The 22,944-nt window shown below is 49.0% G+C and overlaps 1 protein-coding gene across 1 annotated transcript in view; it reads left to right on the top strand.

The window, feature by feature from the left end:
- Nucleotides 1-249: 249 nt before the first annotated feature.
- Nucleotides 250-22,944, top strand: part of OPRD1 (opioid receptor delta 1) — a 32,479-nt gene continuing 9,784 nt past the window's right edge. The window contains exon 1 of the mRNA XM_031464509.2: nt 250-617. Within this exon, the coding sequence (XP_031320369.1) occupies nt 391-617 (227 nt within the window). The 5' untranslated portion in view covers nt 250-390. The remainder of the gene's footprint in view (nt 618-22,944) is intronic.

Below are 22,944 nucleotides of genomic sequence, written 5' to 3'. Positions count from 1 at the left end.
GCAACGGAGCCCGCAGAGCATCCCTTAGGGAGGGAGTGGGCAGCTTCCCCGGCTCCGCTCCAAGCCGGTGGTGCAGCGCCCGCCCCCGGTCGCGGGTGCAGACTGGCGGCCGCCTCCGGGCCACGTGGTGCGCGCGGCGGGCGCGTCCGAGGAGCCCGCAGCGGCTCCTGGCTCAGAGAGCTCTGGGCTTGTAGAGCGGGAGGGCGCTGGGGGCCGGGCCGGTGCGGGAGGAGAAGCGGGCGGAGGAGCCGCGGAGGCAGCGGGGCGGCCGGGGCGCAGTAGCCGGCGGCGTCGGGGCCGCAGCCTCGGCCCTTGGCGCGCCGCTCGCACCGGATCTCTGCGCCCAGGGCGCACCGCAGGCAGGGACGCAGCGCCAACCGCTCGGCCGCCATGGAGCCGACCCCCTCCCCGGACGCCGAGACGCGGTCCCCGCTCCTCGCCAACGCGTCGGACGCCTTCCCCAGCGCCTTCCCCAGCGCGGGCGCCAATGCGTCGGGGCCGCCGAGCGCTCGGAGCGCCTCGTCCCTCGCCCTGGCTATCGCCATCACCGCGCTTTACTCCGCTGTGTGCGCCGTGGGGCTGCTGGGCAACGTGCTCGTTATGTTCGGCATCGTCCGGTGAGTCCGCTGCAGGCTGGTGCGCGGGCCCCGGCCCCGGGGTGAGGGTGGGGACCGCGGGCCTGGGACCCTGACCTCGGACCCTGCACTCCCTGGGCCTCCGCACTTCCTGTAGGGGGCGTCCAGGGCTCAGGGGGAAACCACTTCCATCGCGAGGGGTACGCTGGCGTTTGCGCGCGCGTGTGTGTGTGTGTGTGTGTGTGTGTGTGTGTGTGAGAGAGAGAGTGTGTGACAGTTTAGCGACAGTTGTGTGTCTGTCACAGTTTGTGAGTGTGTGATTCTGTTTGTGACAGTACAAATGTGTCTTTGGACCTCCAAAAACCTGTTAGGGGTGAGCAGAGATGCCTGAGGTGCCGTGGGCCTCGGGGGAGACAGCAGTGTGTGGATTGTCTGTGCGGGTTGAGGGGGGCACCCGAGTGCTTGTGTGTCTGCATCACGCTGTAGGAGCACTTACCAAGTCACATTTGGAGATCATCTCTTGGGGTCCCAGTGTTGGTTTGTGTGCTTGTCCCCTACCGTCAGTTTGTGATTCTCTCCGTATGAGAACGTTTTGTTCCTTGTCAGACCCCTGAAACCCCAGGGGGAGGAGAGTGTCCAGAGTGGCTCTGACACTTGTGTTTGTGCCCCTGTGTGTGCCTTGGCTAGCGGAGAGCCATGGCTCCTGGGCACAGTGGGCGGCCAGTCGCTGTATGCTTCCTTCCCCGGTGGCCTTCCGGTCCTGAGCTCTGGAGGTGATTCAGAGGGGACTCAGATCCTCCTCACAAATGCCCCCTCTCATCTCCTCCTCCTCTCCTCTAACAGTCTTTTTTTCCTGGCAAAGGCAAAGGTGATTTGTGGAGTCTGTGCTTTCACCTCAGGAAGCAAAGGTCTCTTCTTGGTATTTTTATCTAGTGCTGGACCATCTCAGAGAGTCTAAAATACCCTCGGCTTATCCAGAAGCAGCCTTCCTGACAAAAGGGATTGAAGGAAAACTCCTACCTTTATAACAAAGATGCCCTGGTATTTACTGTTACTTAGAAATGAGTAATCCATGCTGGTTGACCAAGGGCACAACCCTACACCTCTCTGGGCTCCAGTGCCACCAGGCAAGGCAGAAGGCAGACTGTGGATTCAGAGGTTGGAGATGTGACAGTCACTGATGTCTGTCACAGTGGGTACCCTATTCCCCCTTCTCCACTATCTGCCCCCTCTGCCTCAGTTTCCCTTTCTGAAGAATAGAGACTTAATCTCCTCAGTTGGGAGCATGAATTCCTGAGTATGGGGTCTCGGCCCGGCAGAGCACAGGGTATTGGGGCACTGGGTAGATGTGTGGGCAGTGAGGGAGCTTTGGCGTTGCTGACTCCAGGGGAGGCTTTGCGCCACCAGGAAGAGCGGAGGGCACAAGAATTTCCTGTGCTTTCAGTCACTCATCACCCGCTACAGTGGGAAAATTCGCCCAAGCACAGGCAGCATAGGCAAGAGTGATCTTTTCTCTGCGTTTTTGTCAGTGATTCTCCCCCACTTTACCTTTAGAAGTAGTGCGGGCTGTAGAGTTGGGTGAATCTGAGTGTCAATCCCAGGTCTGCCACGAGCTGGTTCTGTGTCTTGGGGAAACCACTTAGCCTCTTTGAGCCTCAGTTTCTTCATCTGTAGAATGGGGGAGGATAATGAACCTTCTTTGACAGGGTTTTTGTGAAGTGTCAAAGAGCAAGCATATATAATGCAGCTGGCTTGGTGCCTGGACCCAGTACATGGCAGCTGTGTGTGTGATAAAGAGGAGTAACTTTCCAGACTCATTAGAATCCAGTGCCTATTACAGAGGGACAGTGAGAGTGTTTGTCCTAAGATGGGCCTGGGAGTAGCTCTGATTCTGGGAGTCCCAGGTTCCCAGCATACGTGCTCTTTAGAGGGCTGTAAGTCCTCCAGTCTGGGGAAAGCTGAGCTGTCAGGGTGTTCCGACCTATCTCCACTTCCCTCAGGCCTCTGGCTGGTGGGCTGGTGAGCACAGCTCCCCCACTACCACTGAGCCAGGATAGGCCCTCTCACTTCTGATGGTCCACTCAGGGAAGGCCCTGGCCTCCGCCCACGAGGACGCCCCCAACCAACCTTCCCCAAACCACACTGTCAGATGCATCCTTTGCCAGCAGCCGGCCCCTGTAGGTCCCTGTGTTGCTAAGACATTTCCCAGGCCAGCCATCTATGTGATCACTGTGTCTCTGGTCTGACTGATTTAATCTTCACCTACAACCCTGTGGGGTTGGCATTAGAATCCCCACTGTTGTCGCCTCCATTCTACAGGTGAGGAATCTGTGGTTCAGAGGGAGGCACGGTGGCTTATTCGCCTCAGGTCCCACAGCTGCCCCCAGACCCAGAGCTAGAACCCTAGTCTTGACCAGAACTTTTTCCAGAGCTGTCTGCGATAGGGGATGGAGGGGGCAGAATCCTGTCCCTCCTCTGGCCCAAGGATTCTCAGAGAATGATGAAGAAAAAAGACCATGACCCTACCCATCGTTATTCAGCACCGGTAATTTAGGCTGCTGTCCGCAGAGGAGTGGAGTGACTGGCCCCTGCCCTTGGTTCTTCCCCATTGCGAGGGAGCCTAGGGACAGGGCAGCTGCCTGGGGCTCGGCTTCTGCTGGCAAAGTCCCAAAAGCAGTGGGGGAGGGGGGCCAGGATGGAGAAAAGCCTCTGGTGTGTCTGTGGTTTCCTGACACCCCGTGCAGTGAATGAGTTGATTGGTTGAATGAATGAAAAAATAAATTCTGCCTGTCAGAAAGTTCTGAGTTCAGGCTGTGTTGGGGGCAGGGGAAGGTTTGCAAAGGAAGACCCAGAGGACCTTGGGGCAGGAAAGCAGGGTAGTGTAGTGGTAGAGCTGCAGCTCTGAAGCCAGACCTATCTACGTGCAAATCCTGAGTTCAAAGCCACTTACTTGCTGTGCATTTGAATAGTGACTTCACCTTTCTGAAGCTCATTCCTTCACCTGTAAAGTGAAAGTAACAGCAACGCATCTGGGGTTATGGCGAGGATTAAATGAGGTGACATGTTGTATCTGAGCCTTTCAAGTCCTTTGAGAACAGGGAGGGTCTCTGTGTGAAGGAATGAAAAGAACTCATTCAAGGAAAATCCTATGGATGCCCTGTGTGCTAGGTGCTGAGATACAGCGGTGGGGAGGACAATACACCGTCCCTGCCCTCATGGAGCTCAGGGTCTGGGAGAAATAGACATTCATCAGCCATTCATCCAACAAACTTATATCGGCAGCTGACCTGAGGGCTATGGAAGAGTATGTGTGGGCTGTGGGGACCCATGATGAGGGGAGGGTCTCCCCTGGTCAGGGAGTTCAGAGGAAGGAGCTGAAGGATGAGGAGGGGGTAACTCAGCAAAAAGCTGAGGGAAGAGCCTAATACAGGAAGCCTGACCTGGATGAGGGGCTGGAAAAAAAAATAACCCAGGAATCTCAGAATCCCAGAGCACTAAGCACTCTCCGTTCCCTAACCCCTCTACCCCCGCCAGATCTGACCCTCTCCCCCTCCATGGACCCACCTGAGAAGCCCGCTCATCCTTCTGGATTCTTGAAAGAGACCTCCGGGAATATACTCTTAGCAAACAGCCAGTGGTTCCCGAGGCTCCCAGGAAGTGGGAGCAGGAGTTCTGGGGATGTCTGGTTCCCAGGCAGACACCCAGTCCCTTGCCCTGCAGGGTGAGTTCGGCCAGAGAGGTGGGTTGGTGGGTCTTTAGAGCAGATACTGGACAGCCCTCCTCCTGGGTGGAGTTGTGCCCTGAGCAGGGCTGGCATCTCAGAGCTGCCACTGGCAGCCTTCTAGGCGCGGTGGAGAGGCCTCTAGCCATCTCTGATGGGTGACCTCATTTTCTCTCTACATGGCCCAGAACTTCCTGGTTTGCCTGCCCTGAATCCAGGTAGGGGACTGGAGTCCATGCTTCTCCACCTGGCCTCTTGTCACCTGCCCTGTCCCCTGACTCTGCCTCTCCCTGACCCTGGTTTCAGCAGTTTTGCACCCTGCTGTGTGTCTCACCACTCGCATCACCCCATCTGGCCTCCCTGCCTCTTACCAGCCCACCAGCCTCCTCGTGAGTGTTTCAGACTTTGTGCTTCTCTGCCCCTTGAGCTCTCCCTTGGCCAGTGTCTCTCCTGACTCTTCTCCTTGTGTCACATGCCAGCTCTGCCACCTGCTAAGATCTTTAGTAGGTTGGATGGCTGCTCTGCACCTCAGTTTCTCCATTTATAAAATGTGGATCATAGCACTTGTCTCATAGGCATCTTTGTCCTTAAGAGGACAGAATGATGTTGATAAAGCATCATGTTTTCTCTCCCATCTCAGATGACTGCAGCACAGAGCAGGGTGGGGGAGGTTGGGCCGGGCAGCCTGGGCTGGGGTGGGGCCACAAAAGGCAAGTGAGGGGTTCTGGTTGTCCCTTGTCTTCTACCAAGTTGCCAGGGGTTGCTGGGACAGGTGCTCAGGATGGGACCTCTGAGTCCCCGTCTTTTTTTGGAGTTCCAGCATGAGCCCCTTGTCTTCTTGTCTCTTTCCCTTCTCTTGTCCGGGTTGGGGTCTGTGGACCCAGGGCCCCTAAGCCAGGAGGGATCCCAGTGAGGGGACACAGTGCAGTGGTAAATGTCATGGTTGGGGATCAGGTTGTGCTGGTCTCCATCCTGGCTCTACCATGTCCTAGTGGTGTGGCTTTGAGCAAATGGCTTAACCAGAGACTCATTTCTACATTTGCAAATTTGGGGTGATCAGGGTAGGTTATTGGGAGGATTAAGTGAGGTCATGCATGTAAAGGTCATAGCACAGCACCTGGCACATAGTAGATCCTCAGTAAGCGGGATGCTGAGATTAGCTAGCACCCCCGCAGCTGCTCCAGACAGGCAGAACGGGTAGCCAGGAGGCCTGCTTGTCTACATTTTCCACCTTGGGTCCTTTCCTGCTTCCTGTATTGGCTGCACATCCACTCATTCAATCAGCGTTTGCTGATGCTGACCCCTGCCAGGCTCATCCAGCCTCAGCTCTCTCTGCCCAGACTCTCAGCTTAAGCCTCAGTGTGGCCTCTGGCTTCTGGCACAGCCATGCCCCCAGGACCCCCTAGTTAGTTACAGCTCCAGGGACAATTGCCGCTTCCCTGAGATGCGGGGATGGGGGGTGGTGCGGGTGCACCTGAGCCAGCCAGAGCAGGTGATGTCTGTGCTGAGTCGTGAGGGGGAGCAGTAGTTGGCTCCATGGAGAGGTGGGGGTGGATCATCGCAGGCAGAGGGAACAGCATGAGCAAAGAAAGCTTCAGCATATGATCAGATGGCAGAGCTGCAGAGGGCAGGGAAGCTCACTGTGGCTGAACTGAGAGTGCCAGCTGGGGTGGCTGTGAGGCTGCAGAACTTCAGGGACCAAAGCAGGAAAGGTCTTGCAAGTGGACACCCTCCTCACCGTGGTTGTCAGGAGCGCCTGCTGTGTGCTGGGCTGTGGCCAGGCCCTGCAGCCAGGGGTGAACCCCGACGATAAGTCTCTGCCTTCCACAATTCCTGGGGAGGTGCAGATGTTAGAGGAACTCCATGGACCAGCCCCTGATAACTGGAGGAGTCATTCTGGTGCGGAAGGGTTGGGGATGGGGCGGGGAGGGAGGGCTGAGGAGCAGCCTGAGTCACGTTAGGGGCAAGAGGCCCTGCTGAGGCTGGAATTGTGATATTAGACAGATTCTTGGCCCACGGTAAGGCAGCCGTGCTGGGAAACGAGGGAGCTTTGGGTCACAGGCCTTGGGGAAGAAGACTGGAGCAATCTGTGCAGAATGGAGTTCAAGAGGACAAATTTGATGTGGGTGGGTGTGGGGTGGATTAGATGGCGTCAGCTCGGGTGATGGAAAAATGCTGGTGACCTTGGACAGGCCATGGCAACCCTGGCCTCAGTTGTCCCCTTTCTAAAATGGAATGCTGTCGGACCTACCAGAAGGCAAGGGGCTGGGCCAGGTGACCTCTGGTGAGGCTGAGCAGGGAGGGCAGGCAGCAGCTCTGACTGGTGTCCCCTGCTGCATCTCCTGGCCACACCCTGGGGCCTGTATTTCCCAGGTCTCAGGTTCATTCCTCGTGGAGTGTGTGTGACTCACAGACACACTGAGGAGAATCCAGGGGAGTCACTGAGGGCGCTGGAGAGCCTCTCCTGAGTGCCTGCCACGTGCCAGAGGCTTCTCCAAGCTGCATGATGGCCCTGCAAGGGGGCAAGAGATGAGGACAGGAGGGCTCCGAGGGAGCAGGTGCTTCCGCATCCAGAAAGGGGCAAACCCAGGTCTTTCTGGTTCCAGAACCCCTCTATGGCTACTCTGCCGCTGCTGTCCGTGAGACACATGAGGAACGGAGGTGAGAGCTGGGGCTGTCTAGTTAGAGACGGGAGGACCAGGGCCGGGGAGGAGGGCAGATTGCTGTCTGCAAACTTCCAAGGCCTCTGCGTGGGGTAACAGCACTTGAGAGCCTGGACATCGGAGCCAGACTGACCTGGGATCACATTTACTAAGAGTGAGCTTGGCCGATACACACATAACCTCTCTGAGCCTCAGTTTTCTCATCTGTGAAACGGGACTAGTGATAGGCCCTCATAGGGTGGTTGTGAGAAGTTAATGGGGCTTGACGTGAAGGACTTCAGCACAGAACCAGGAACTTGATAAATATTCTGTAAACATTTTCTATTATTATATATATTTAGAAGAGGAGGAAGCATTGCTTCTCATTCATTTGATCGACATTTATCGGGCCCCAAAGGAACTAGAATTGTGGGGTGGATGCCACAGGGAGCTTTATCAGCTCAATATTAGACATTTGCCTTTACAATGAACACAGTAACATAAATCACTACAAGTAACACTGTAGTTATTTCAGAAAATAGGAGGTGCCATGTGTGGGGAGAGGGGAGGGCCCAGCTCAGTGGTAGAGCGCATGCCTAGCATGGCATGAGGGCCTGGGTTCAATCCCCAGTACCTTCATTAAACAAACAAACAAACAAATAAATAAACCTAATCACCCCCCCCAATTTAAAAAGAAATAGGAGACGATTGAGCAGAGACAAACATTACCCATAATCATACCATAAAGAGAAAAGCGTTGTCATTTTGGTGTATTTCCTTCCCATCTCTTTCCATGTCTCTCGCTGTGTGTGTGTGTGTGTGTTTTAATGATACCAGTCTCTCACTCTGTGTGTGTGTGTGTGTGTGTGTGTGTGTGTGTGTTTTAATGATACCAGGATCATACTATATTAACATAATGATCACTTCATATATAATGTTTTGTAAGATGCTTTTTCACATAACATTCTGAGTGTATTCTCATGTTATCAGGCATTCTTTGAAGACATGATTTTTGATGGTTGCCTCGTAGGAATGTTTTCTGTATGGGGGACTTACGTGGTTTCCTGTAGTATGCCAGTCTAAATAATGCATCTGTGAACATTCCTGAACACGTGTTTGTCCACATCGCATATGATTTCTAGAAGGAATTTTCTGTCAGAGTTCTTCAGGAAGGCATGGGCTGCTGTGTAATGTAGGGAGTTTCCTGTCACTGAAGGTATGCAAGAGGGCGCCGACAAACCACTGTGAGGAGGTTTGGCACTGGAGACTAGGGTGAAGAAAAGATAGACATAATTTCAGGCTCCTCTCCCCACAGCTGAGACTCAAGGAAGAATGTGTCTCTGGTTCTGTGATCTCAGATTCCCTTCTCCCCTTCCTGGCAGATGATGATGCCTGAACTTTGATAGGAAGGGGGCTGTGCAAGGGCAAGGCATGATTTCATTAACCTCAGAGTCCTGGGACCTCTAAATCTAATTGGCTCCCCAGAATGTCATAACACGCACAGGAAGAGGGATAATCGCGGGGTAGAGCAGAAAGCCCGGCTTGAATTAGCAATTTACCATCCTGCAGGCTGCAACAGCCCCATTACCAGCTGGGGGGTGTGGGGTGGGATGCGATGTCTGGGTTGTGTTCTATTGATTTATAGCTCACCGTGCAGCTGCAGAAATCAGCAGCTTTGTCTCTGGCTGGGGTGGGTGTGTGCAGAAGGAATCGTGTCTTCTGTAGCTTTCTGAGTCTTTCTTGATAAGTGGAAGGAACTCAGACTCCAGAGTCCTGTGAGGTCCAAAAGTCCCATTCAATAAACATGACACAGGGAGAGGCAGAAATGGCCGTGGCCTCCTCCCCTGCAGAGGTAGCCTTTTCACCAAGGCATAGAATTTTGAATCATGGATGATGCCTGTCTTTGTTGCATGCTTATTTTGTGCCAGGCACTCTGCTTAGAGGTGTATGTATGTTATCCTGTTTAATCCTCACAGATCCATATGAGGTGAGGGCTGTTGCCCCCATTTTCTAGACGAGGAAATTAAAGGCTCAGAGAATGTTCGATATAACATGCCCAAAGTCCCGGAGTCAGATTGAAACCAGGTCATTCTGATCGCAGAGCCCACATTCTTAACCGTTGCCCTGTCTTCTGCCATCTTGTATGTCAGTTCCAGTCCTTCTGATTTACAAATTAGGAAACTGAAGCCTGGAGAGGTTCTGTGTCTTTTGAGACAGTGGCCGAGGCAGGACTGGAACTTGTCTTTCCTGCCCCCTGCACCCTCTTGCATCTCTTTCCATGCTTGGGATTACCTGGGTTCAGGGAGAACCAAAGAGTGGCTGGAAATAGGAGTAGCTGGGAGCATGAGAAGCAGGCAGTCTAGCCTGGGGGCCACTGACAACCCCTAACAGGCCCAAAGAGCCCAAGTTTCCTGGAGCAGGGCCAGCAGCTGGCGGGGCAGCTGTATCCTTCAGAGACTGGAGTTCAAATCCAGGTCTGCTTCTTGCGGGCCTTCCAGCCTTGGGCTCACCTCACTGAGCCTGTTTTCTCACCTGTGAAATGGGGATGATAGAAAAACACCTACATTGCAGGTAGATGTACATTCAGCAGCCCCTCCTAAGTTCCAGGCACAGGTCTAGGTGCGAGGTATGCAACAATGATCAAGACACAGCCCCTGTCCTCATGAAGCTGACATTCTAGTGGGGAAAAATAGACAATAAATACATAGGTGTAAGGCTAGTGCTATAGGCAGTGAGGTCAACCAAGAAGGCATGGGGGGAGTGTGTGGCGGGGCTGTAGATGTAGGTGGGGAGGTTGGGGAGGTGGAGACAGTTGAGCAGAGGCCAGTTGCTAGGAGGAAGTGTTTTAGGCAGAGGGAACAGTGAGGGCAAAGGTTAAGGGAGATGACGTATGGCCTTAGTACAGGGCCTGGCCCACAACAGGAAGTTGTCGGTGATAATGCTGCCTTTTGGCTGGTTGCCTAGGACTTGGGAACAGAGGCAGGGATTAAGCCAGGGGAAAGAAACTGCTTCTTCTGGCCAGGCCAGATGCCCCTGCAGGACAGATGGAGATCATCTGTTTCCTTTGGTTACAAAAACTCATCCTCCTGAAGTGCTAGGAAATGCCCCGCATCTAGTGATTTTCCAATCCTCCCAGTGAGGAGGGAGCAGAGCCCACACGTGGTCAGGGGGCTGTCCTGCTGGGCAGGGCAGGTGGCCACAAGATACTCCCTCCACGGGCTCAGGCCTGGTCTTTTCAGATAAGAGAGGGGTCTACAGCATAGCCCGGCACTTTGACTTGTCAGGATTTAACACCAAAAATAGCACCACTGACCTTTCTTGAGGGCTGACGAGGTGGGCAGCTCTGTGTCCAGCTGAGCACCTCACGTATATCATCTCATTTAATTCTCCTGACTCTATCGGGTTGGTACCAGGTTTCTCTCCGTTTGACAGTTGAAGCCGCTGACGCTCAGAGGTGATGATTCACTTGCTTCAGGCCACAGTTGGTACCCGGCAGAGTTGGCCTTTGAAACGAGGCCCTTCGATTCCCAGAGATCTCTCGTGCAAAGTGTCCACGAAGGAATGTTCGTGAAGAAGGTTGGACTCTGATTCCAGGTGTGGCGAGATGACTTTTTGTACAGCCAGGGAGAGGCCATGGAGCAGGATAGATTGACTTATGCAGTTACTAAAATTGTTAGTAAATAAAACAAAAGTGAAACTCTGTGGTGTGGCAGGTAGAAGGAGGTATAATAAGTCATGCCCTGCATGGCCAAGGGCCTAGAGGAGGGCAACCTGGACTTTCTGGAACACGTGACTTGAGGTCCCAGTTCTGGTCACTCTGTTCTTCTGGACAAGCCCCCCCCCCCCCCCACCTTGGGCCACATGTTCCTGCTGTGCTCAAAACGGGAATGTGTTGATACCCAGGTCCCAGGGCGGGTGTGAGTGGAGGAGCGGCTGTGTGTGGACGGCTCTGCACAGGGCCTGCCTCGCCCTCTGTCCTCAAGGAGCGGCCCTGGGGCTGGGGGTGCGGGGAGGGACAGGTTAGAGAAACTGGGTAATGTCCATATAAGGTCGCTAAGATTGATAAACTTGTGGGCAATTGTTTTACATGGAATTATGGGATTGGAACCTTTACTTGGCAGTAACAAGGACTCAAAATAATTAAGTCCACCAAGTACAACTGTGGCAAAAATGAGCATGTGCTGCAGCCATATTATAGGGGTCCATGCCGGAGACCTTCCATGCAAAAGCACACGTAATTGTCACAACACTTCTGTGAAGTAGGAACCATATGATGTGCTTATTTTACTGATGAAGAAGCTGAGGCTCAGAGATTTAAGACTTTTGCCTGAGGACACCGTGGTTATTAAGTGTTTGATGGCAGAGCCAGCCCCCTCTCCGTTTCATTACGCTGCCTCTCATCACACTTGACCCACCTCCCCCTTCCCGAACAACCCATCGTGGCGGTGTTTGTCATTGTCCTTTCTAGGTGAGGAGACTGTGTGGCTCCCTGGCACCAGCCTCAGCCTGGAGCACAGTTTTCAGGTCTGTGTCAGTCAGGGTCCTACCAGAACAAAAGAACCAGTAAGATCTATTCTGAGGCAGAGCTAATGGACACATAGAACTAATTACCATCAGGGTCAGACTGACCCTGGCTTGGGTTCTAGTCCTATAACCTATAGGCTGTGTGATTTGGGGCAAGTTTCTCTGCCTCTCTGAGCCTCAGGGTCCTCTTGTCTGCCAAATGCAGTGATAGTGCTTACCATAGTCATTTGTCATGAGGATTCAGTGCAATGATGTAAATCAAGTACCTTCATCCAGTGCCTGTTACACAGAAAGAGGGGAGACACAGAAGAAAAATCAATGGTCATGAAACAGTGTCTTCCCGTTGCAGTGTAATCACTTGTTCTGTGTTTATCTTTTTTATCCTGCTGCCCATGGAGGGTAGGAGCTGCATCCCATTCATCTTGTATCCTGTTTCCTAGCTCAGTCCCTGACTCTGAGGCAGCATCCCTAAGTATTTCTTAAATATCTAGTTGGCCCTTGGTTAATGAGATTCCCTCTGTGGAGTTGTTGGGATCTATAATAAAAACCCTGCAATGGCAAGACAAGAGGGAATTAAGATGTGCAGGAACCTCAGGCCTGTTCCCTGCAGGGCAGCCCCTTGCTTTTCAGCTTAGTAAGTCTTTCCTTTAGGGAGCCTTCTCCGATGCCCCTAGGCCAACACATATCCCTCCTTTGTGTTCCCACAGTGTCCTATGTATCCCCATCAGAGCAGAGACCACATACTTTTCAAACTCCTGATCGCTCATTTCTCTCTCTCTCCCAGAATGAGGGCGTGTGGGGTGGGGTGAGCATCCTTTGTTCTTAGCTGGAGCCCCAGTCTAGGGTCTGACACCCAGGCAGCATGTCAATAGGTGTTTGTAGGAGGGACATGTCCAATTTCTGGAGACTCATGGGCTGACTTGCCACACTTAAGGAAATCTGCTTTCTTGGGGCTTCCATTTTGGCCAGCTTCCCCCTCCCCTGGTCCAGCCATCCTTATGCTGGAAGTGATGGACAAGAGCTTCTCTTTCCTCCCTTGCATGAGCACGTTATGGTTCTTGAACTGAACTGGGCAAGGTGTCACCCCGTTTATTGCCGAATGTGCCCTGGCCAGCGTCCCCACTCACAGGCAGCCCTGGGGCCCTGTGTTTCCATGTTCCAGCCATTAATCTTCTCTTGCAACACACTCACTGGGCCTTGTTATAATTAACCACTTTCATTCCTCACACTTTGCCAAAACTGAGATTGCTAATTAATTTCTGGCCACTTGCCACTCCCGTTAAAGGGTGGGTGGGGTTGTAGCTCACAGCCCTTGCTTCCCAGCTGGGCATGTTTTGCCAGTCGGAAGAGCAACCACCCTTTGTCTACAAATAGAGGGGAGCCCCAGCTGGACCCTGGTTGGCTGGCAGTTGCTTTATTTAAGCTGTTCCTCCCCCGGCGTGGGCAGAGACTTTGTGATCACTGCAGTAGCGGTGCCTTGGTTTCCCCGTTTGTAAAACCAGCTGTAAAAGCAGCTTTCCTAGAGCTGTTATAACACATTACCACAACCTTGAGGGCTTAAGACAACAGAAAGAGGTTGAGCTTGACAGGTAGGGAGGAGAAGATAAGGTAGAGGTCACGACACTGGGTTCTGGAGTCAACCTGGGCCTCACTCAGGCCCTGCCACTCCTGGCCATGGGACTCTGGGTAAGTTACTTTAGCCTCAACATTCCTCACCTGTAAAATGGGGAGACTAATGCTTGCCTCCTGTGGTGGTGGTGCAGATTCAGTGAGATAGTGAACACATATGTGGTGCTTAGCAGAGCAACTGGCACATAGTAAGTGCTCAGTAAATACCAGTCACCTTTCCTTTCAGTGCCACCATTCTATATTCCTAGCAAAAAAATAGTTCTTTTACTGGGAGAGCTGGGGAGTAGAGTGATTTTAACAGACATTCTTCCGTGCTTTGGGCCACTGTTGGCAAGAACGGTTAACCCTCTGTATTAGTTTCCTAGGGCTGCTGTCAAAAATGACCTCAACTAGGTGATTTAAAACAACAGAAATATATTCTTTTTTTTTTTCAATGTTGGAGAAATGTATTCTTTATAGTTCAGGAGGCTAGAAGTCTGAAATCAAGCAGGGCCATGCACCCTCTGAAGGCTCTAGGGAAGAATCGTTCCTTGCCGAGCCTCTGGTGGTTGCCAGCAGTCCTTGGCGTCCCTTGGACTAACAGCTGTATCACTCCAAGTTTTGCCTCTGTTTTCACACGGCGGTGTCCCTCTGTGTGTGTCTCCTCTTATAAGGACACCAGCAGTCATACTGAATTTAGGGCCAACCCTAAGCTAGTATGACTACATCTTAATGAACTACATTTGCAAAGACCCTAGTTCCAAATAAGGTCACATTCTGAGGCTTGAGGCAGGTGTGAATTTTGAGGGCAATTATTCAACCCAGTACATTCCCCAAGGCTTTCTTTCCTCCTCCATACCAGGATAATAAGGGTAGCAATTTCATAGGATTGTTGGAGAGATTAGGTGAGACAATCTATGTGAATGTCATGACAGAACGCAGTAGATACATCAGGCCCGCGTTAAGCACTGAGTCAGTGGAGCTTCTGTGATGGAGATGGGGTGAAATGACGACAGTGATGGGGATGGTTCTCTCCTTGGCCCAGCCTTGGTCCAGCCTTGGTCCAGTAGAATGTAGGCATCTACTAAGAGCCCAGGGCCTTCTCAGGAACACCAGGAGCCCCTGTTTCCCTTTGGCCTCAGCCACCTTGAACCCTCATCTGAGACTTAGCTCCTGGGAGGGCAGCTTGGAGAAGCAGAAAGAACTTGGGTTCCCAGGAGTCAGGGGAACCAATGCTCTATGTTACCTTGCACAATTGTTTTTCCCTCTCCATGCCTCAGTTTTCCCATCTGTAAACTGGGAGAGGAGGTTTGAACTTAGTGTTATAGATCAGAGCCTCTTCTAGTGCTGAAGTTCCAGCACAGGGCTCTGTGTCCCACCCCAACAGTGGTAGGTTACCAAGGGCAAGGAAAGGAGTCAGGAGCCTTAGGACCCCTGGGCAGCTCACCAGGTGTCATTTGGGGCCTGTTTTCCTCATCTGGACAAGAAGAGAAGCCACTACGATATAAGTGTGCCAGGCAGTGTGCTGGGGACACCATGGGCGTGGACTCATTCCACACTCACCACACCCTCAGGAGGCAGGATGGTTAGACCCAGTTCACAGAGGAGCAAACTGAGGCTCAGAGAAGTTAGAACTCGCCCAAGGTCATACAGTTAGTTAGAAGCAGAGCTGGGGCTTAAATTTCGGTGCCAAAGTCCACACTTCTCCTCGGCTGCACTTTTACTGTATCAGTTTCCTAGAGCTGCTCTAACACATTACTGCAACCTTGAGGGCTTAAGACAACAGAAATGTATTCTTTTGCGGTTCTGGAGGCCAGAGGTCCAAAAAGGTGTCTTCAGGGCTGCACTCCCTCTGAAGGCTCTTGGGGAGAATCCTTCTCCTCTTCAGCTTCGGGGGGCTCCACAGTCCTTGGCTCGTGGCTGCATCACTCTGATCTCTGCTTCCATCCTCCCATGGCCTTTGCTTTTCCCTGTGTGTTTCTTACAGGGACACTTATCATTAGAGTTAAGGCCCACGCCAATAATCCAGGATGGTCTCGAGATCCTTAACCTAATTACATATATAAAGACCCTTTCTCCAAATAAGGCCACATTCACAGGTAGTGGGTGTGGGAACAGGGACTTGTGTTTCAGAGGCCACCATTCAGCCCACTATAGTTATTAAAGCCTTGGTGGGAACAGGGTCTGCTGGAGGTGCAGGGAGTGGGGAATTTCTGGAGTGGTTTAGAAGGAGAAGATGAACAGAGTTGTGAGCTGGGGAGGCCAGTTTGGGGGGCATATGTGACCAGAGGGTGTGGGTTAAGCTGATGTTCCACCAGCAGTGATGCCAGTGAGGTAATGAATACACAAAACCTGCAGCTGGGTGTGGTGGAATCAGCCAGCCATGGGGCAGAAACCTGGAAACTTGTCCACAGAGGCCACTCTTCCTGTTGTGGCCTTGTCCACGTTAATGGATTTGAGGCTATAGAAGCCACAGACAATGGATTTGGCCTGATTTACTTGCCTGGAAAGATGGGAGAAGGCCTGGCCTGAGTGCCTGTGATGTGATTTACCTGCATCATCTGAGTCCCTCCCTTAACCTAAGAGGGTGGTATCATCTTTACTGCTAATCACATTCATGAATGCATGAGGACCCGCGGAGACAGGGGCTCCAAGGAATGGCCACACAGTGTGAGAAGGCAGCTCACCAACCAGCTGTAACCCCTAACATGCACTGGGCCCTTACTTGTATTAACTCAGGTCTCATTCCAGCTGGTTGTACTGCTAATATCTTTATTTTCCAACACATGGAAGAGAGAAGGGTTTTAGGTTTAGATTCTGTGATTCTGTGAGCAGAACCAGAAAAAATGGTGCCAAATGAGAAGGAGGCAGTTTTCAGCTCAAATAAAAGAAGGACTTGTTACCCTGTGCTTGTCCCAACAATGGGATGGACTGTGCCATCAGGTGGTGAGCTCCCTGTCTCTGGACCTACTCAAGCAGAAACTGCATGGCCATTTGTCTGGAGTGCCACAGAGGGCATGCCCTCACTGTGAGGTTGCCTTCTAGCTTGGAGATTCTAGGAATTTTCCCCAAGGAGACCATCAGATAGCTGTGTGCACAAAGATCTTTATCACACCATTATTTATAATAACAAAAAAGTGGAAACAACCCACATATCTTTTTTTTAAGTGAAAGTAAAGTTGATTTACAATGTGTTAGTTTCAGGTGTACAGCAAAGTGAGTCAATTTTATATCTATTATATATGTATTTTTTTCCTTTGTCAGATTCTTTTCCATTATAGATTATTACAAGAAATTGAATATGGTTCCCTGTGCTGTACAGTAGGTCCCTGTTGTTTATCTATTTTATATATGTCAACCTACATATCTTTTAATAGGGGATTTATTTATTTATTTGTTTTTATTGAGTTATAGTCAGTTTACAATGTTGCATCAGTTTCAATAGGGGACTTATTAAGTAACTTTATTCAGGTGCTTTAATATCTGTAAGTGACCAACTCCAGCTTGTGGTCTGTTTTTGTTTGGTCCTTGAGCTAAAAATGGTTTTTACACTGTTTAAGGGTTACAAAAAGCACAAAGACAAAAAACAAGAATATGCGTCAGAGACCTTACGGGGCCTGCCCGGCCTACAGTATTTACTCTCTTACTCTTGACAGAAAATGTCTGTTGACTTCTGGACTAGAATAATAATGACTCTCCTCGATCACCAAAAATTATATTAATTTGTATCTATGGCTATAGAAAGATGGTCATAGAATATTTTTGAGAGGAAAGAGGTTATATAACCAACTGTATGGCATGGGGAGGGTATAGCTCAGTGGTAGAGTGTGTTCTTAGCATGCACAAGGTCCTGGGTTCAATCCCCAGTATCTCCATTAAAAAAATAAATAAACCTAATTACCTCCTCCCTCCAAAAAAAAAAAAAAAAATTAAAACTGCTCTAGAAAATAGTCTATTAACTAAAAGACAAAAACAGAAAAACTAGTGTTAGAGCAGGATCCCGTTTCTATACAACGGCCACGAGTGCGTGCCTGTCATTTGTTAACGATAGCCTGCACTGTTGATGGTGGTTTTTAAACTCTCTTTATGGAACAAATCTGTACTGTTTGGATCTTTTATAGTGAGCAGCTGTTATTTTTGAGATCTCGTAACGCACTTGGGAATAAAATTAATTCTAAACACTCCGGCAATCCATGCTGTTTGGGACCAAATGAGTTTTGATCCAGGCTGAAGCCATTTTGTTCGAATTGGTTCCTAAGATGCCATGAGATTGATCAGACTGAGGGCTGGGGCTCTTGCCTTGTTGCTGTTGCTGTTGTTTTTGTTTTTCGGTCTCTTGGCCTGACTTTGACCCCAATGAGCTGTTGTGCATGAGAGGAAAGAAGAATACCAGTTTAGTTAAAAACAAATGAGCTACTTTGGGTAGATGATCTGACCACATCTCTCTTTGCCACAGCAGCGCTGAGTCACTTCAGATTAAGGGCAGACGGGGGCAGACCCAGGTGTCCTTCAGGACACCTGGGTTGGTCTGGGTTGAGGATAGAAGGGAGGAGGGGAGGAAGGAAGAAAGTGGGCAGGGAAGAGGGGAGAACTGTCCTAATCTGTCCCAAAGCTCTTTGATCTGGGGCTGGCTGCTTCCAGGGATCACGGCATCTGACCCTCCGTCCCACAGGGCGTCCTCCAGTAAACACTGTGTCATCTCTGCACAGCGTGAAGGGGACCCAGTTCCTGCCTGAAGGATGTCCCAGTCTAGCGTGGAGGACAGACACATCGACATTTATTCATTCAACAAATGTGTTTTGAGCACCTACTCTGAGCTGGGCGCTACTGGAAGTCCCAGTTGCATAGTGGTGACCAGGACACTGCCATGCCTCTGGGAGCTTATATTTTCATTGTGAAAGAGAGTTGTGAGGGGCACACCCTTTGGGTCTGCAGGGGAGAAGCTGGAACTGCAGTCAAGAGGAAGGCATGGGCTTTGAGTCTGCTCAGCCCCTTTCTGACTCTGCAATTTTGGGCAGGTTCCTTGACTGCTCTCTGTAATTCGGGAATAATAAATACTACCTACCCTGTAGGGGTGCTGGGAAGACTGAATGATGTAAAATGCTTTCCCCAGTGCCTGGCACAGAGTCCATGTCCAACAAATGTTTATTTTCTAGTGAAAAACAAAGCACAGGTGTGAGAAGTACATAAAATCATGCCTGAGAAAGACCTGGCACGTGGTGCTTGTACCACAAATCTGGGTTGCCCTTCACTTGTGACCAGAGGTATACATTTTGTTCTGAACAGACCTCTCTTCTTTGCCCTTTGGGGCCCCGTCATGGTGCCTGTTACGTTGTTCTGATGTTTATAAGTTTGTCTCTCCTGGACCCCACCTGGACTGTGAGCAGATCGTTTCCAAACCTGGGACCGTCTCAGGGTCGAGGAATGCGTAAAAACAGGTGAATGCTCTGGAGCCAGCCCACCTCTGGACCAGTTCCCTCCCTTTGGTTCTGGCCTCCCGACTGGGGCCCCTCTATGGCCAGTGTGTGATCAGCTAGTGCAGGTGGCAGGTGGCTGGGGGACAGTGAACAGTGAGGCACGGACTCAAGTGGTTATGAACGTGGGCTCTGGAAACCAGGTCTAAGTTCGAATCCTGTCACTGTTACTTCCAAACGGCCTGTCTTTAGATAAGCCATCTAACTTAGCTCATCTGTAGAAGGGGGACATGGTCTCAATACTCAGGGTTGCATTGAGGATGAAATCAAATCATGCTTTTGGTGTAGTGCCTGGGACACAAAAGAAAAGAGACTTTGAGAATATTACTTAAAGAAAACAAACGACCCACCCAAAGTGGTCAGACCAGTCCCATCAAGGTCTTGTAGAAAGGAGGGAATGTTTTAGCCCTCTTCTGGGCTCCACACATTAAGACGTCAGCCAGTCTAACTAACTGCATGGGTTTGCCTAGGGGAGGAAAGTCTTACCAGGAGCTTACCTGTCAGTTGAGAAGCCCAGCTCTCCGGAGGCCCAGGAGCGTGTGTGGCTTTCATGTGGCCCTGGTTTGCTGCAGTCACAGAGCCTGCCCAAACCTCCATCAGACTGAAAGAGAAGTAATAGAGATGGTGGTGTTCTTCCCTGCCAGCGGGGCTTGTTTGACAGATGATGGAATGCGTTTAGGCTCTGAAACCAACGTAGTTGGCCATTTGGTGTTTCGTATAAAGGAAGCCTCACTGAGGTCTGAGAAGGATGGTTGGGAGCAAATTTCCCAGCATAAGTCAAGATGAGCTAGTGGGGATTGTGACCTAGGGAAAAAGCAACGGGTTTCTCAAGGCATCTCAGAGTCAAGAGAATTCCTCCCCAGGGTTAGGGCCAATCCATAGAGGATTGAATTCTATGAGGGGGAAAAAAAGCAGAAAAATATCAGGGGAAATAAACCCCAAAGTGCTGCTAATTCTTGTTTATGTGCTAGCTGGTAAGCTAGATGCTTTCACGTGTGTTGGCTCCTAAAAGGCATGATTGCACTGAAATTACCAATGAGAAAGCTGCTTCAGAGAGGTGAAGTAATTTATTCAAGGTCACACAGCTAAGTATGAATGGCTCTAAAGAACTCCCTCACCAAATTCTCTAGCTTAGAAAACAGACACAGTGAGAGCACTTGATTACCCACAGCTTCTTTTTTTTTTTTTTATTGTGGTAAAATACACATAACATAAAATTTACCATTTTAACCGTTTTTAAGTGTACGGTTCACTGACATTAAGTACATTCACATTGTTGTGCAGCCATCACCAGCGTCTATCTCCAGAACTTTTTTATCATCTTGTACTGAAACAACTCTGTATCCCTTAAATAATCACTCCGCATTTCCTTCCCCCGACCAGCCCCTGGAAACCACCATCCTACTTTCTGCCTCTATGAATCTGACTACTCTAAGTGCCTCATATGAGTGGAATCACAGAGGCTTTTTTCTTTTTGTGACTGGTGTATTTCACTTGGCACAACGTCCTCAAGGTTTATCCATGTAGCGTGTGTCAGAATTTCTTTCCTTTTAAAAATTTTTTTATTTTATTTATTTCATTTTATTTTATTTAAAAAAAATTTTACTGAGTTATAGTCAGTTTACAATGTTGTGTCAATTTCCAGTGTAGAGCACAATTTTTCAGTTATACATGAACACATATATTCATTGTCACATACTTTTTTTCACTGTGAGCTACCACAAGATCTTGTATACATTTCCCTGTGCTATACAGTGTAATCTTGTTTATCTATTCCATGTGTACCTGTCAGTATCTACAAGTTTTGAACTCCCAGTCTGTCCCTTCCCACTCCCCTCCCCCCTGGCAACCACAAGTTTGTATTCTATGTCTACGGGTTTGTTTCTGTTTTGTATTTATGTTCATTTGTCTTTTTCCTTTCTTTCTTTCTTTCTTTCTTTCTTTCTTTCTTTCTTTCTTTCTTTCTTTCTTTCTTTCTTTCTTTCTTTCTTTCTTTCTTTCTTTGTTTCAAGATTTCACATATGAGCAATCTCATATGATATTTTTCTTTCTCTTTCTAGCTTACTTCACTTAGTATGACATTCTCCAGGGACATCCATGTTGCTGCAAATGGCATTATGTTGTCATTTTTTATAGCTGAATAGTATTCCATTGTATAAATATACCACGTCTTCTTTATCCAGTCATCAGATGGACATTTAGGCTGTTTCCATGTCTTGGCTATTGTAAATAGTGCTGCTATGAACATTGGGGTGCAGTCTTTTTGAAGTAGGGTTCCTTCCGGATATATGCCCAGGAGTGGGATTCCTGGGTCATACGGTAAGTCTATTCCTAGTCTTTTGAGGAATCTCCATACTGTTTTTCACAGTTGCTGCACCAAACTGCATTCCACCAGCAGTGTAGGAGGGTTCACTTTTCCCCACAGCCTCTCCACCATTTATCATTTGTGGACATTTGAATGATGGCCATTCTGACTGGTGTGAGGTGATACCTCATTGTAGTTTTGATTTGCATTTCTCTGATAATTAGTGATATTGAGCATTTTTTCATGTGCCTACTGATCATTTGTATTTCTTCCTTGGAGAATTGCTTATTTAGGTCTTCTGCCCATTTTTGGATTGGGTTGTTTGTTTTTTTCTTATTAAGTCGTGTGAGCTGCTTATATATTCTGGAGATCAAGCCTTTGTCAGTTGCATCATTTGCAAATATTTTCTCCCATTCCATAGGCTGTCATTTTGTTTTGGTTATGGTTTCCTTTACTGTGCAAAATCTTGTAAGTTTAATTAGGTCCCATTTGTTTATTCTTGCTTTTATTTCTATTGCTTGGGTAGATTGCCCTAGGAGAACATTTTTGAGATGTATGTGAGATAATGTTTTGCCTATGTTTTCTTCTAGGAGGGTTATTATATCTTGTCTTATGTTTAAGTCTTTGATCCATTTAGAGTTTATTTTTGTGTATGGTGTAAGGAGTGTTCTAGCTTCATTGATTTACATGCTGCTGTCCAGTTTTCCCAACACTATTTGCTGAAGAGACTGTCTTTATTCCATTGTATGTTCTTGCCTCCTTTGTTGCAGATTAGTTGACCAATTTCTTTCCTTTTAAGGTTGAATAATATTCCACTGTATGTACAGACCACATTTTGTTTATCCATTCATTCGTCGATGGACACCTTTTGGCTATTGTGGCTGCTACTGCTATAAACATGGGTGTACAGGTATCTCTTTAAGATCCTGCTTTTAACTCTTTGGTATATATTCAGAAATGGAATTGCTGGATCATATGGCAATTCTATTTCCTTTTTTTTTTCTTTTGAGGAATTGCCATGCTATTTTTCTCAGTGGCTGCACCATTTTCCATTCCCACCAACAGTGCACAAGGATTTTAATTTCTCCACAGCTTTGTCAACACTTGTTATTTTCTGGGTTTTTTATTTTTTGTTTTTTGTTTGTTTGTTTGTTTTGTTTTTTGATAGTAGCCATCCTAATAGATGTGATGTGGTATCTCACTGTGGTTTTGATCTGCATTTCCCTAGTGACTGATGATGTTGAGCATCTTTTCTTATATATTCTGGATATTAACTCCTTATCAGATATGTGATTTGCAAATATTTTCTCCCATTCTGTGGGTGGCCTTTTTACTCTGCTGATAGTGTCCTTTGATGCATGAAAGTTTTTAATTTTGATGTAATCCAGTTTATCTATTTTTCTTTTGTTGCCTGTGCTTTCGGTATCATATCCAAGAAATCAAATCCAGTGTCATGAAGCTTTCCGCTTATGTTTTCTTCTAAGAGTTTTACAGTTTTAGCTCTTACATTAGGTCTTTCATCTATTTTGAGCTAATTTTTTAATATGGCGTAAGATAAGGGTCCATTGTCATATTTACACGTTTTTGATATAGAAAAAAAAAGAATTAAGAGACCAGTGTAGGATTTTGAAGTGTGGGGAAATAAACAATTTAACTTTCTAGGAAGTTCATTCTCTTGCCTACTCCTGCTCTCCCCTCCGTCTAGCCTCCACATGGTAGTCAGATGACCTTTTAAGAAACACACATGAAACAAACCATGTCACTGCCCTACTTAAAAAGTGCAGCAATTTGTTCAGTGTCTACACCCTCCCTACAATCATAAATTTCAAGAAGCCAGACTGTCATCTTCACTCCTATATCCCTTGCTCAGTTGCCTGACACATACCAGGTGCTAGATTAATCCCTGTTGGATGAGTGAACAAACCTCAGCTTATAGTAAGTTCACATTCCTTGAAAAGGTCAAGGAAGAGAGGGTAGTGGCAGAGAAAGGAAGGTAACAAGCACTGAGGGGCAGAATAGCAAAGTCATTACCAGGTGTTGGCCCTGGACAGCCTAGGTTAAATGTCAGCTCTGCCAACTTAATGGCCATATGACC

This window comes from Camelus dromedarius, chromosome 14, assembly GCF_036321535.1.
Source record: "Camelus dromedarius isolate mCamDro1 chromosome 14, mCamDro1.pat, whole genome shotgun sequence".
Taxonomy (NCBI): domain Eukaryota; kingdom Metazoa; phylum Chordata; class Mammalia; order Artiodactyla; family Camelidae; genus Camelus; species Camelus dromedarius.
This window is presented reverse-complemented; position numbering and strand designations above follow the sequence as displayed.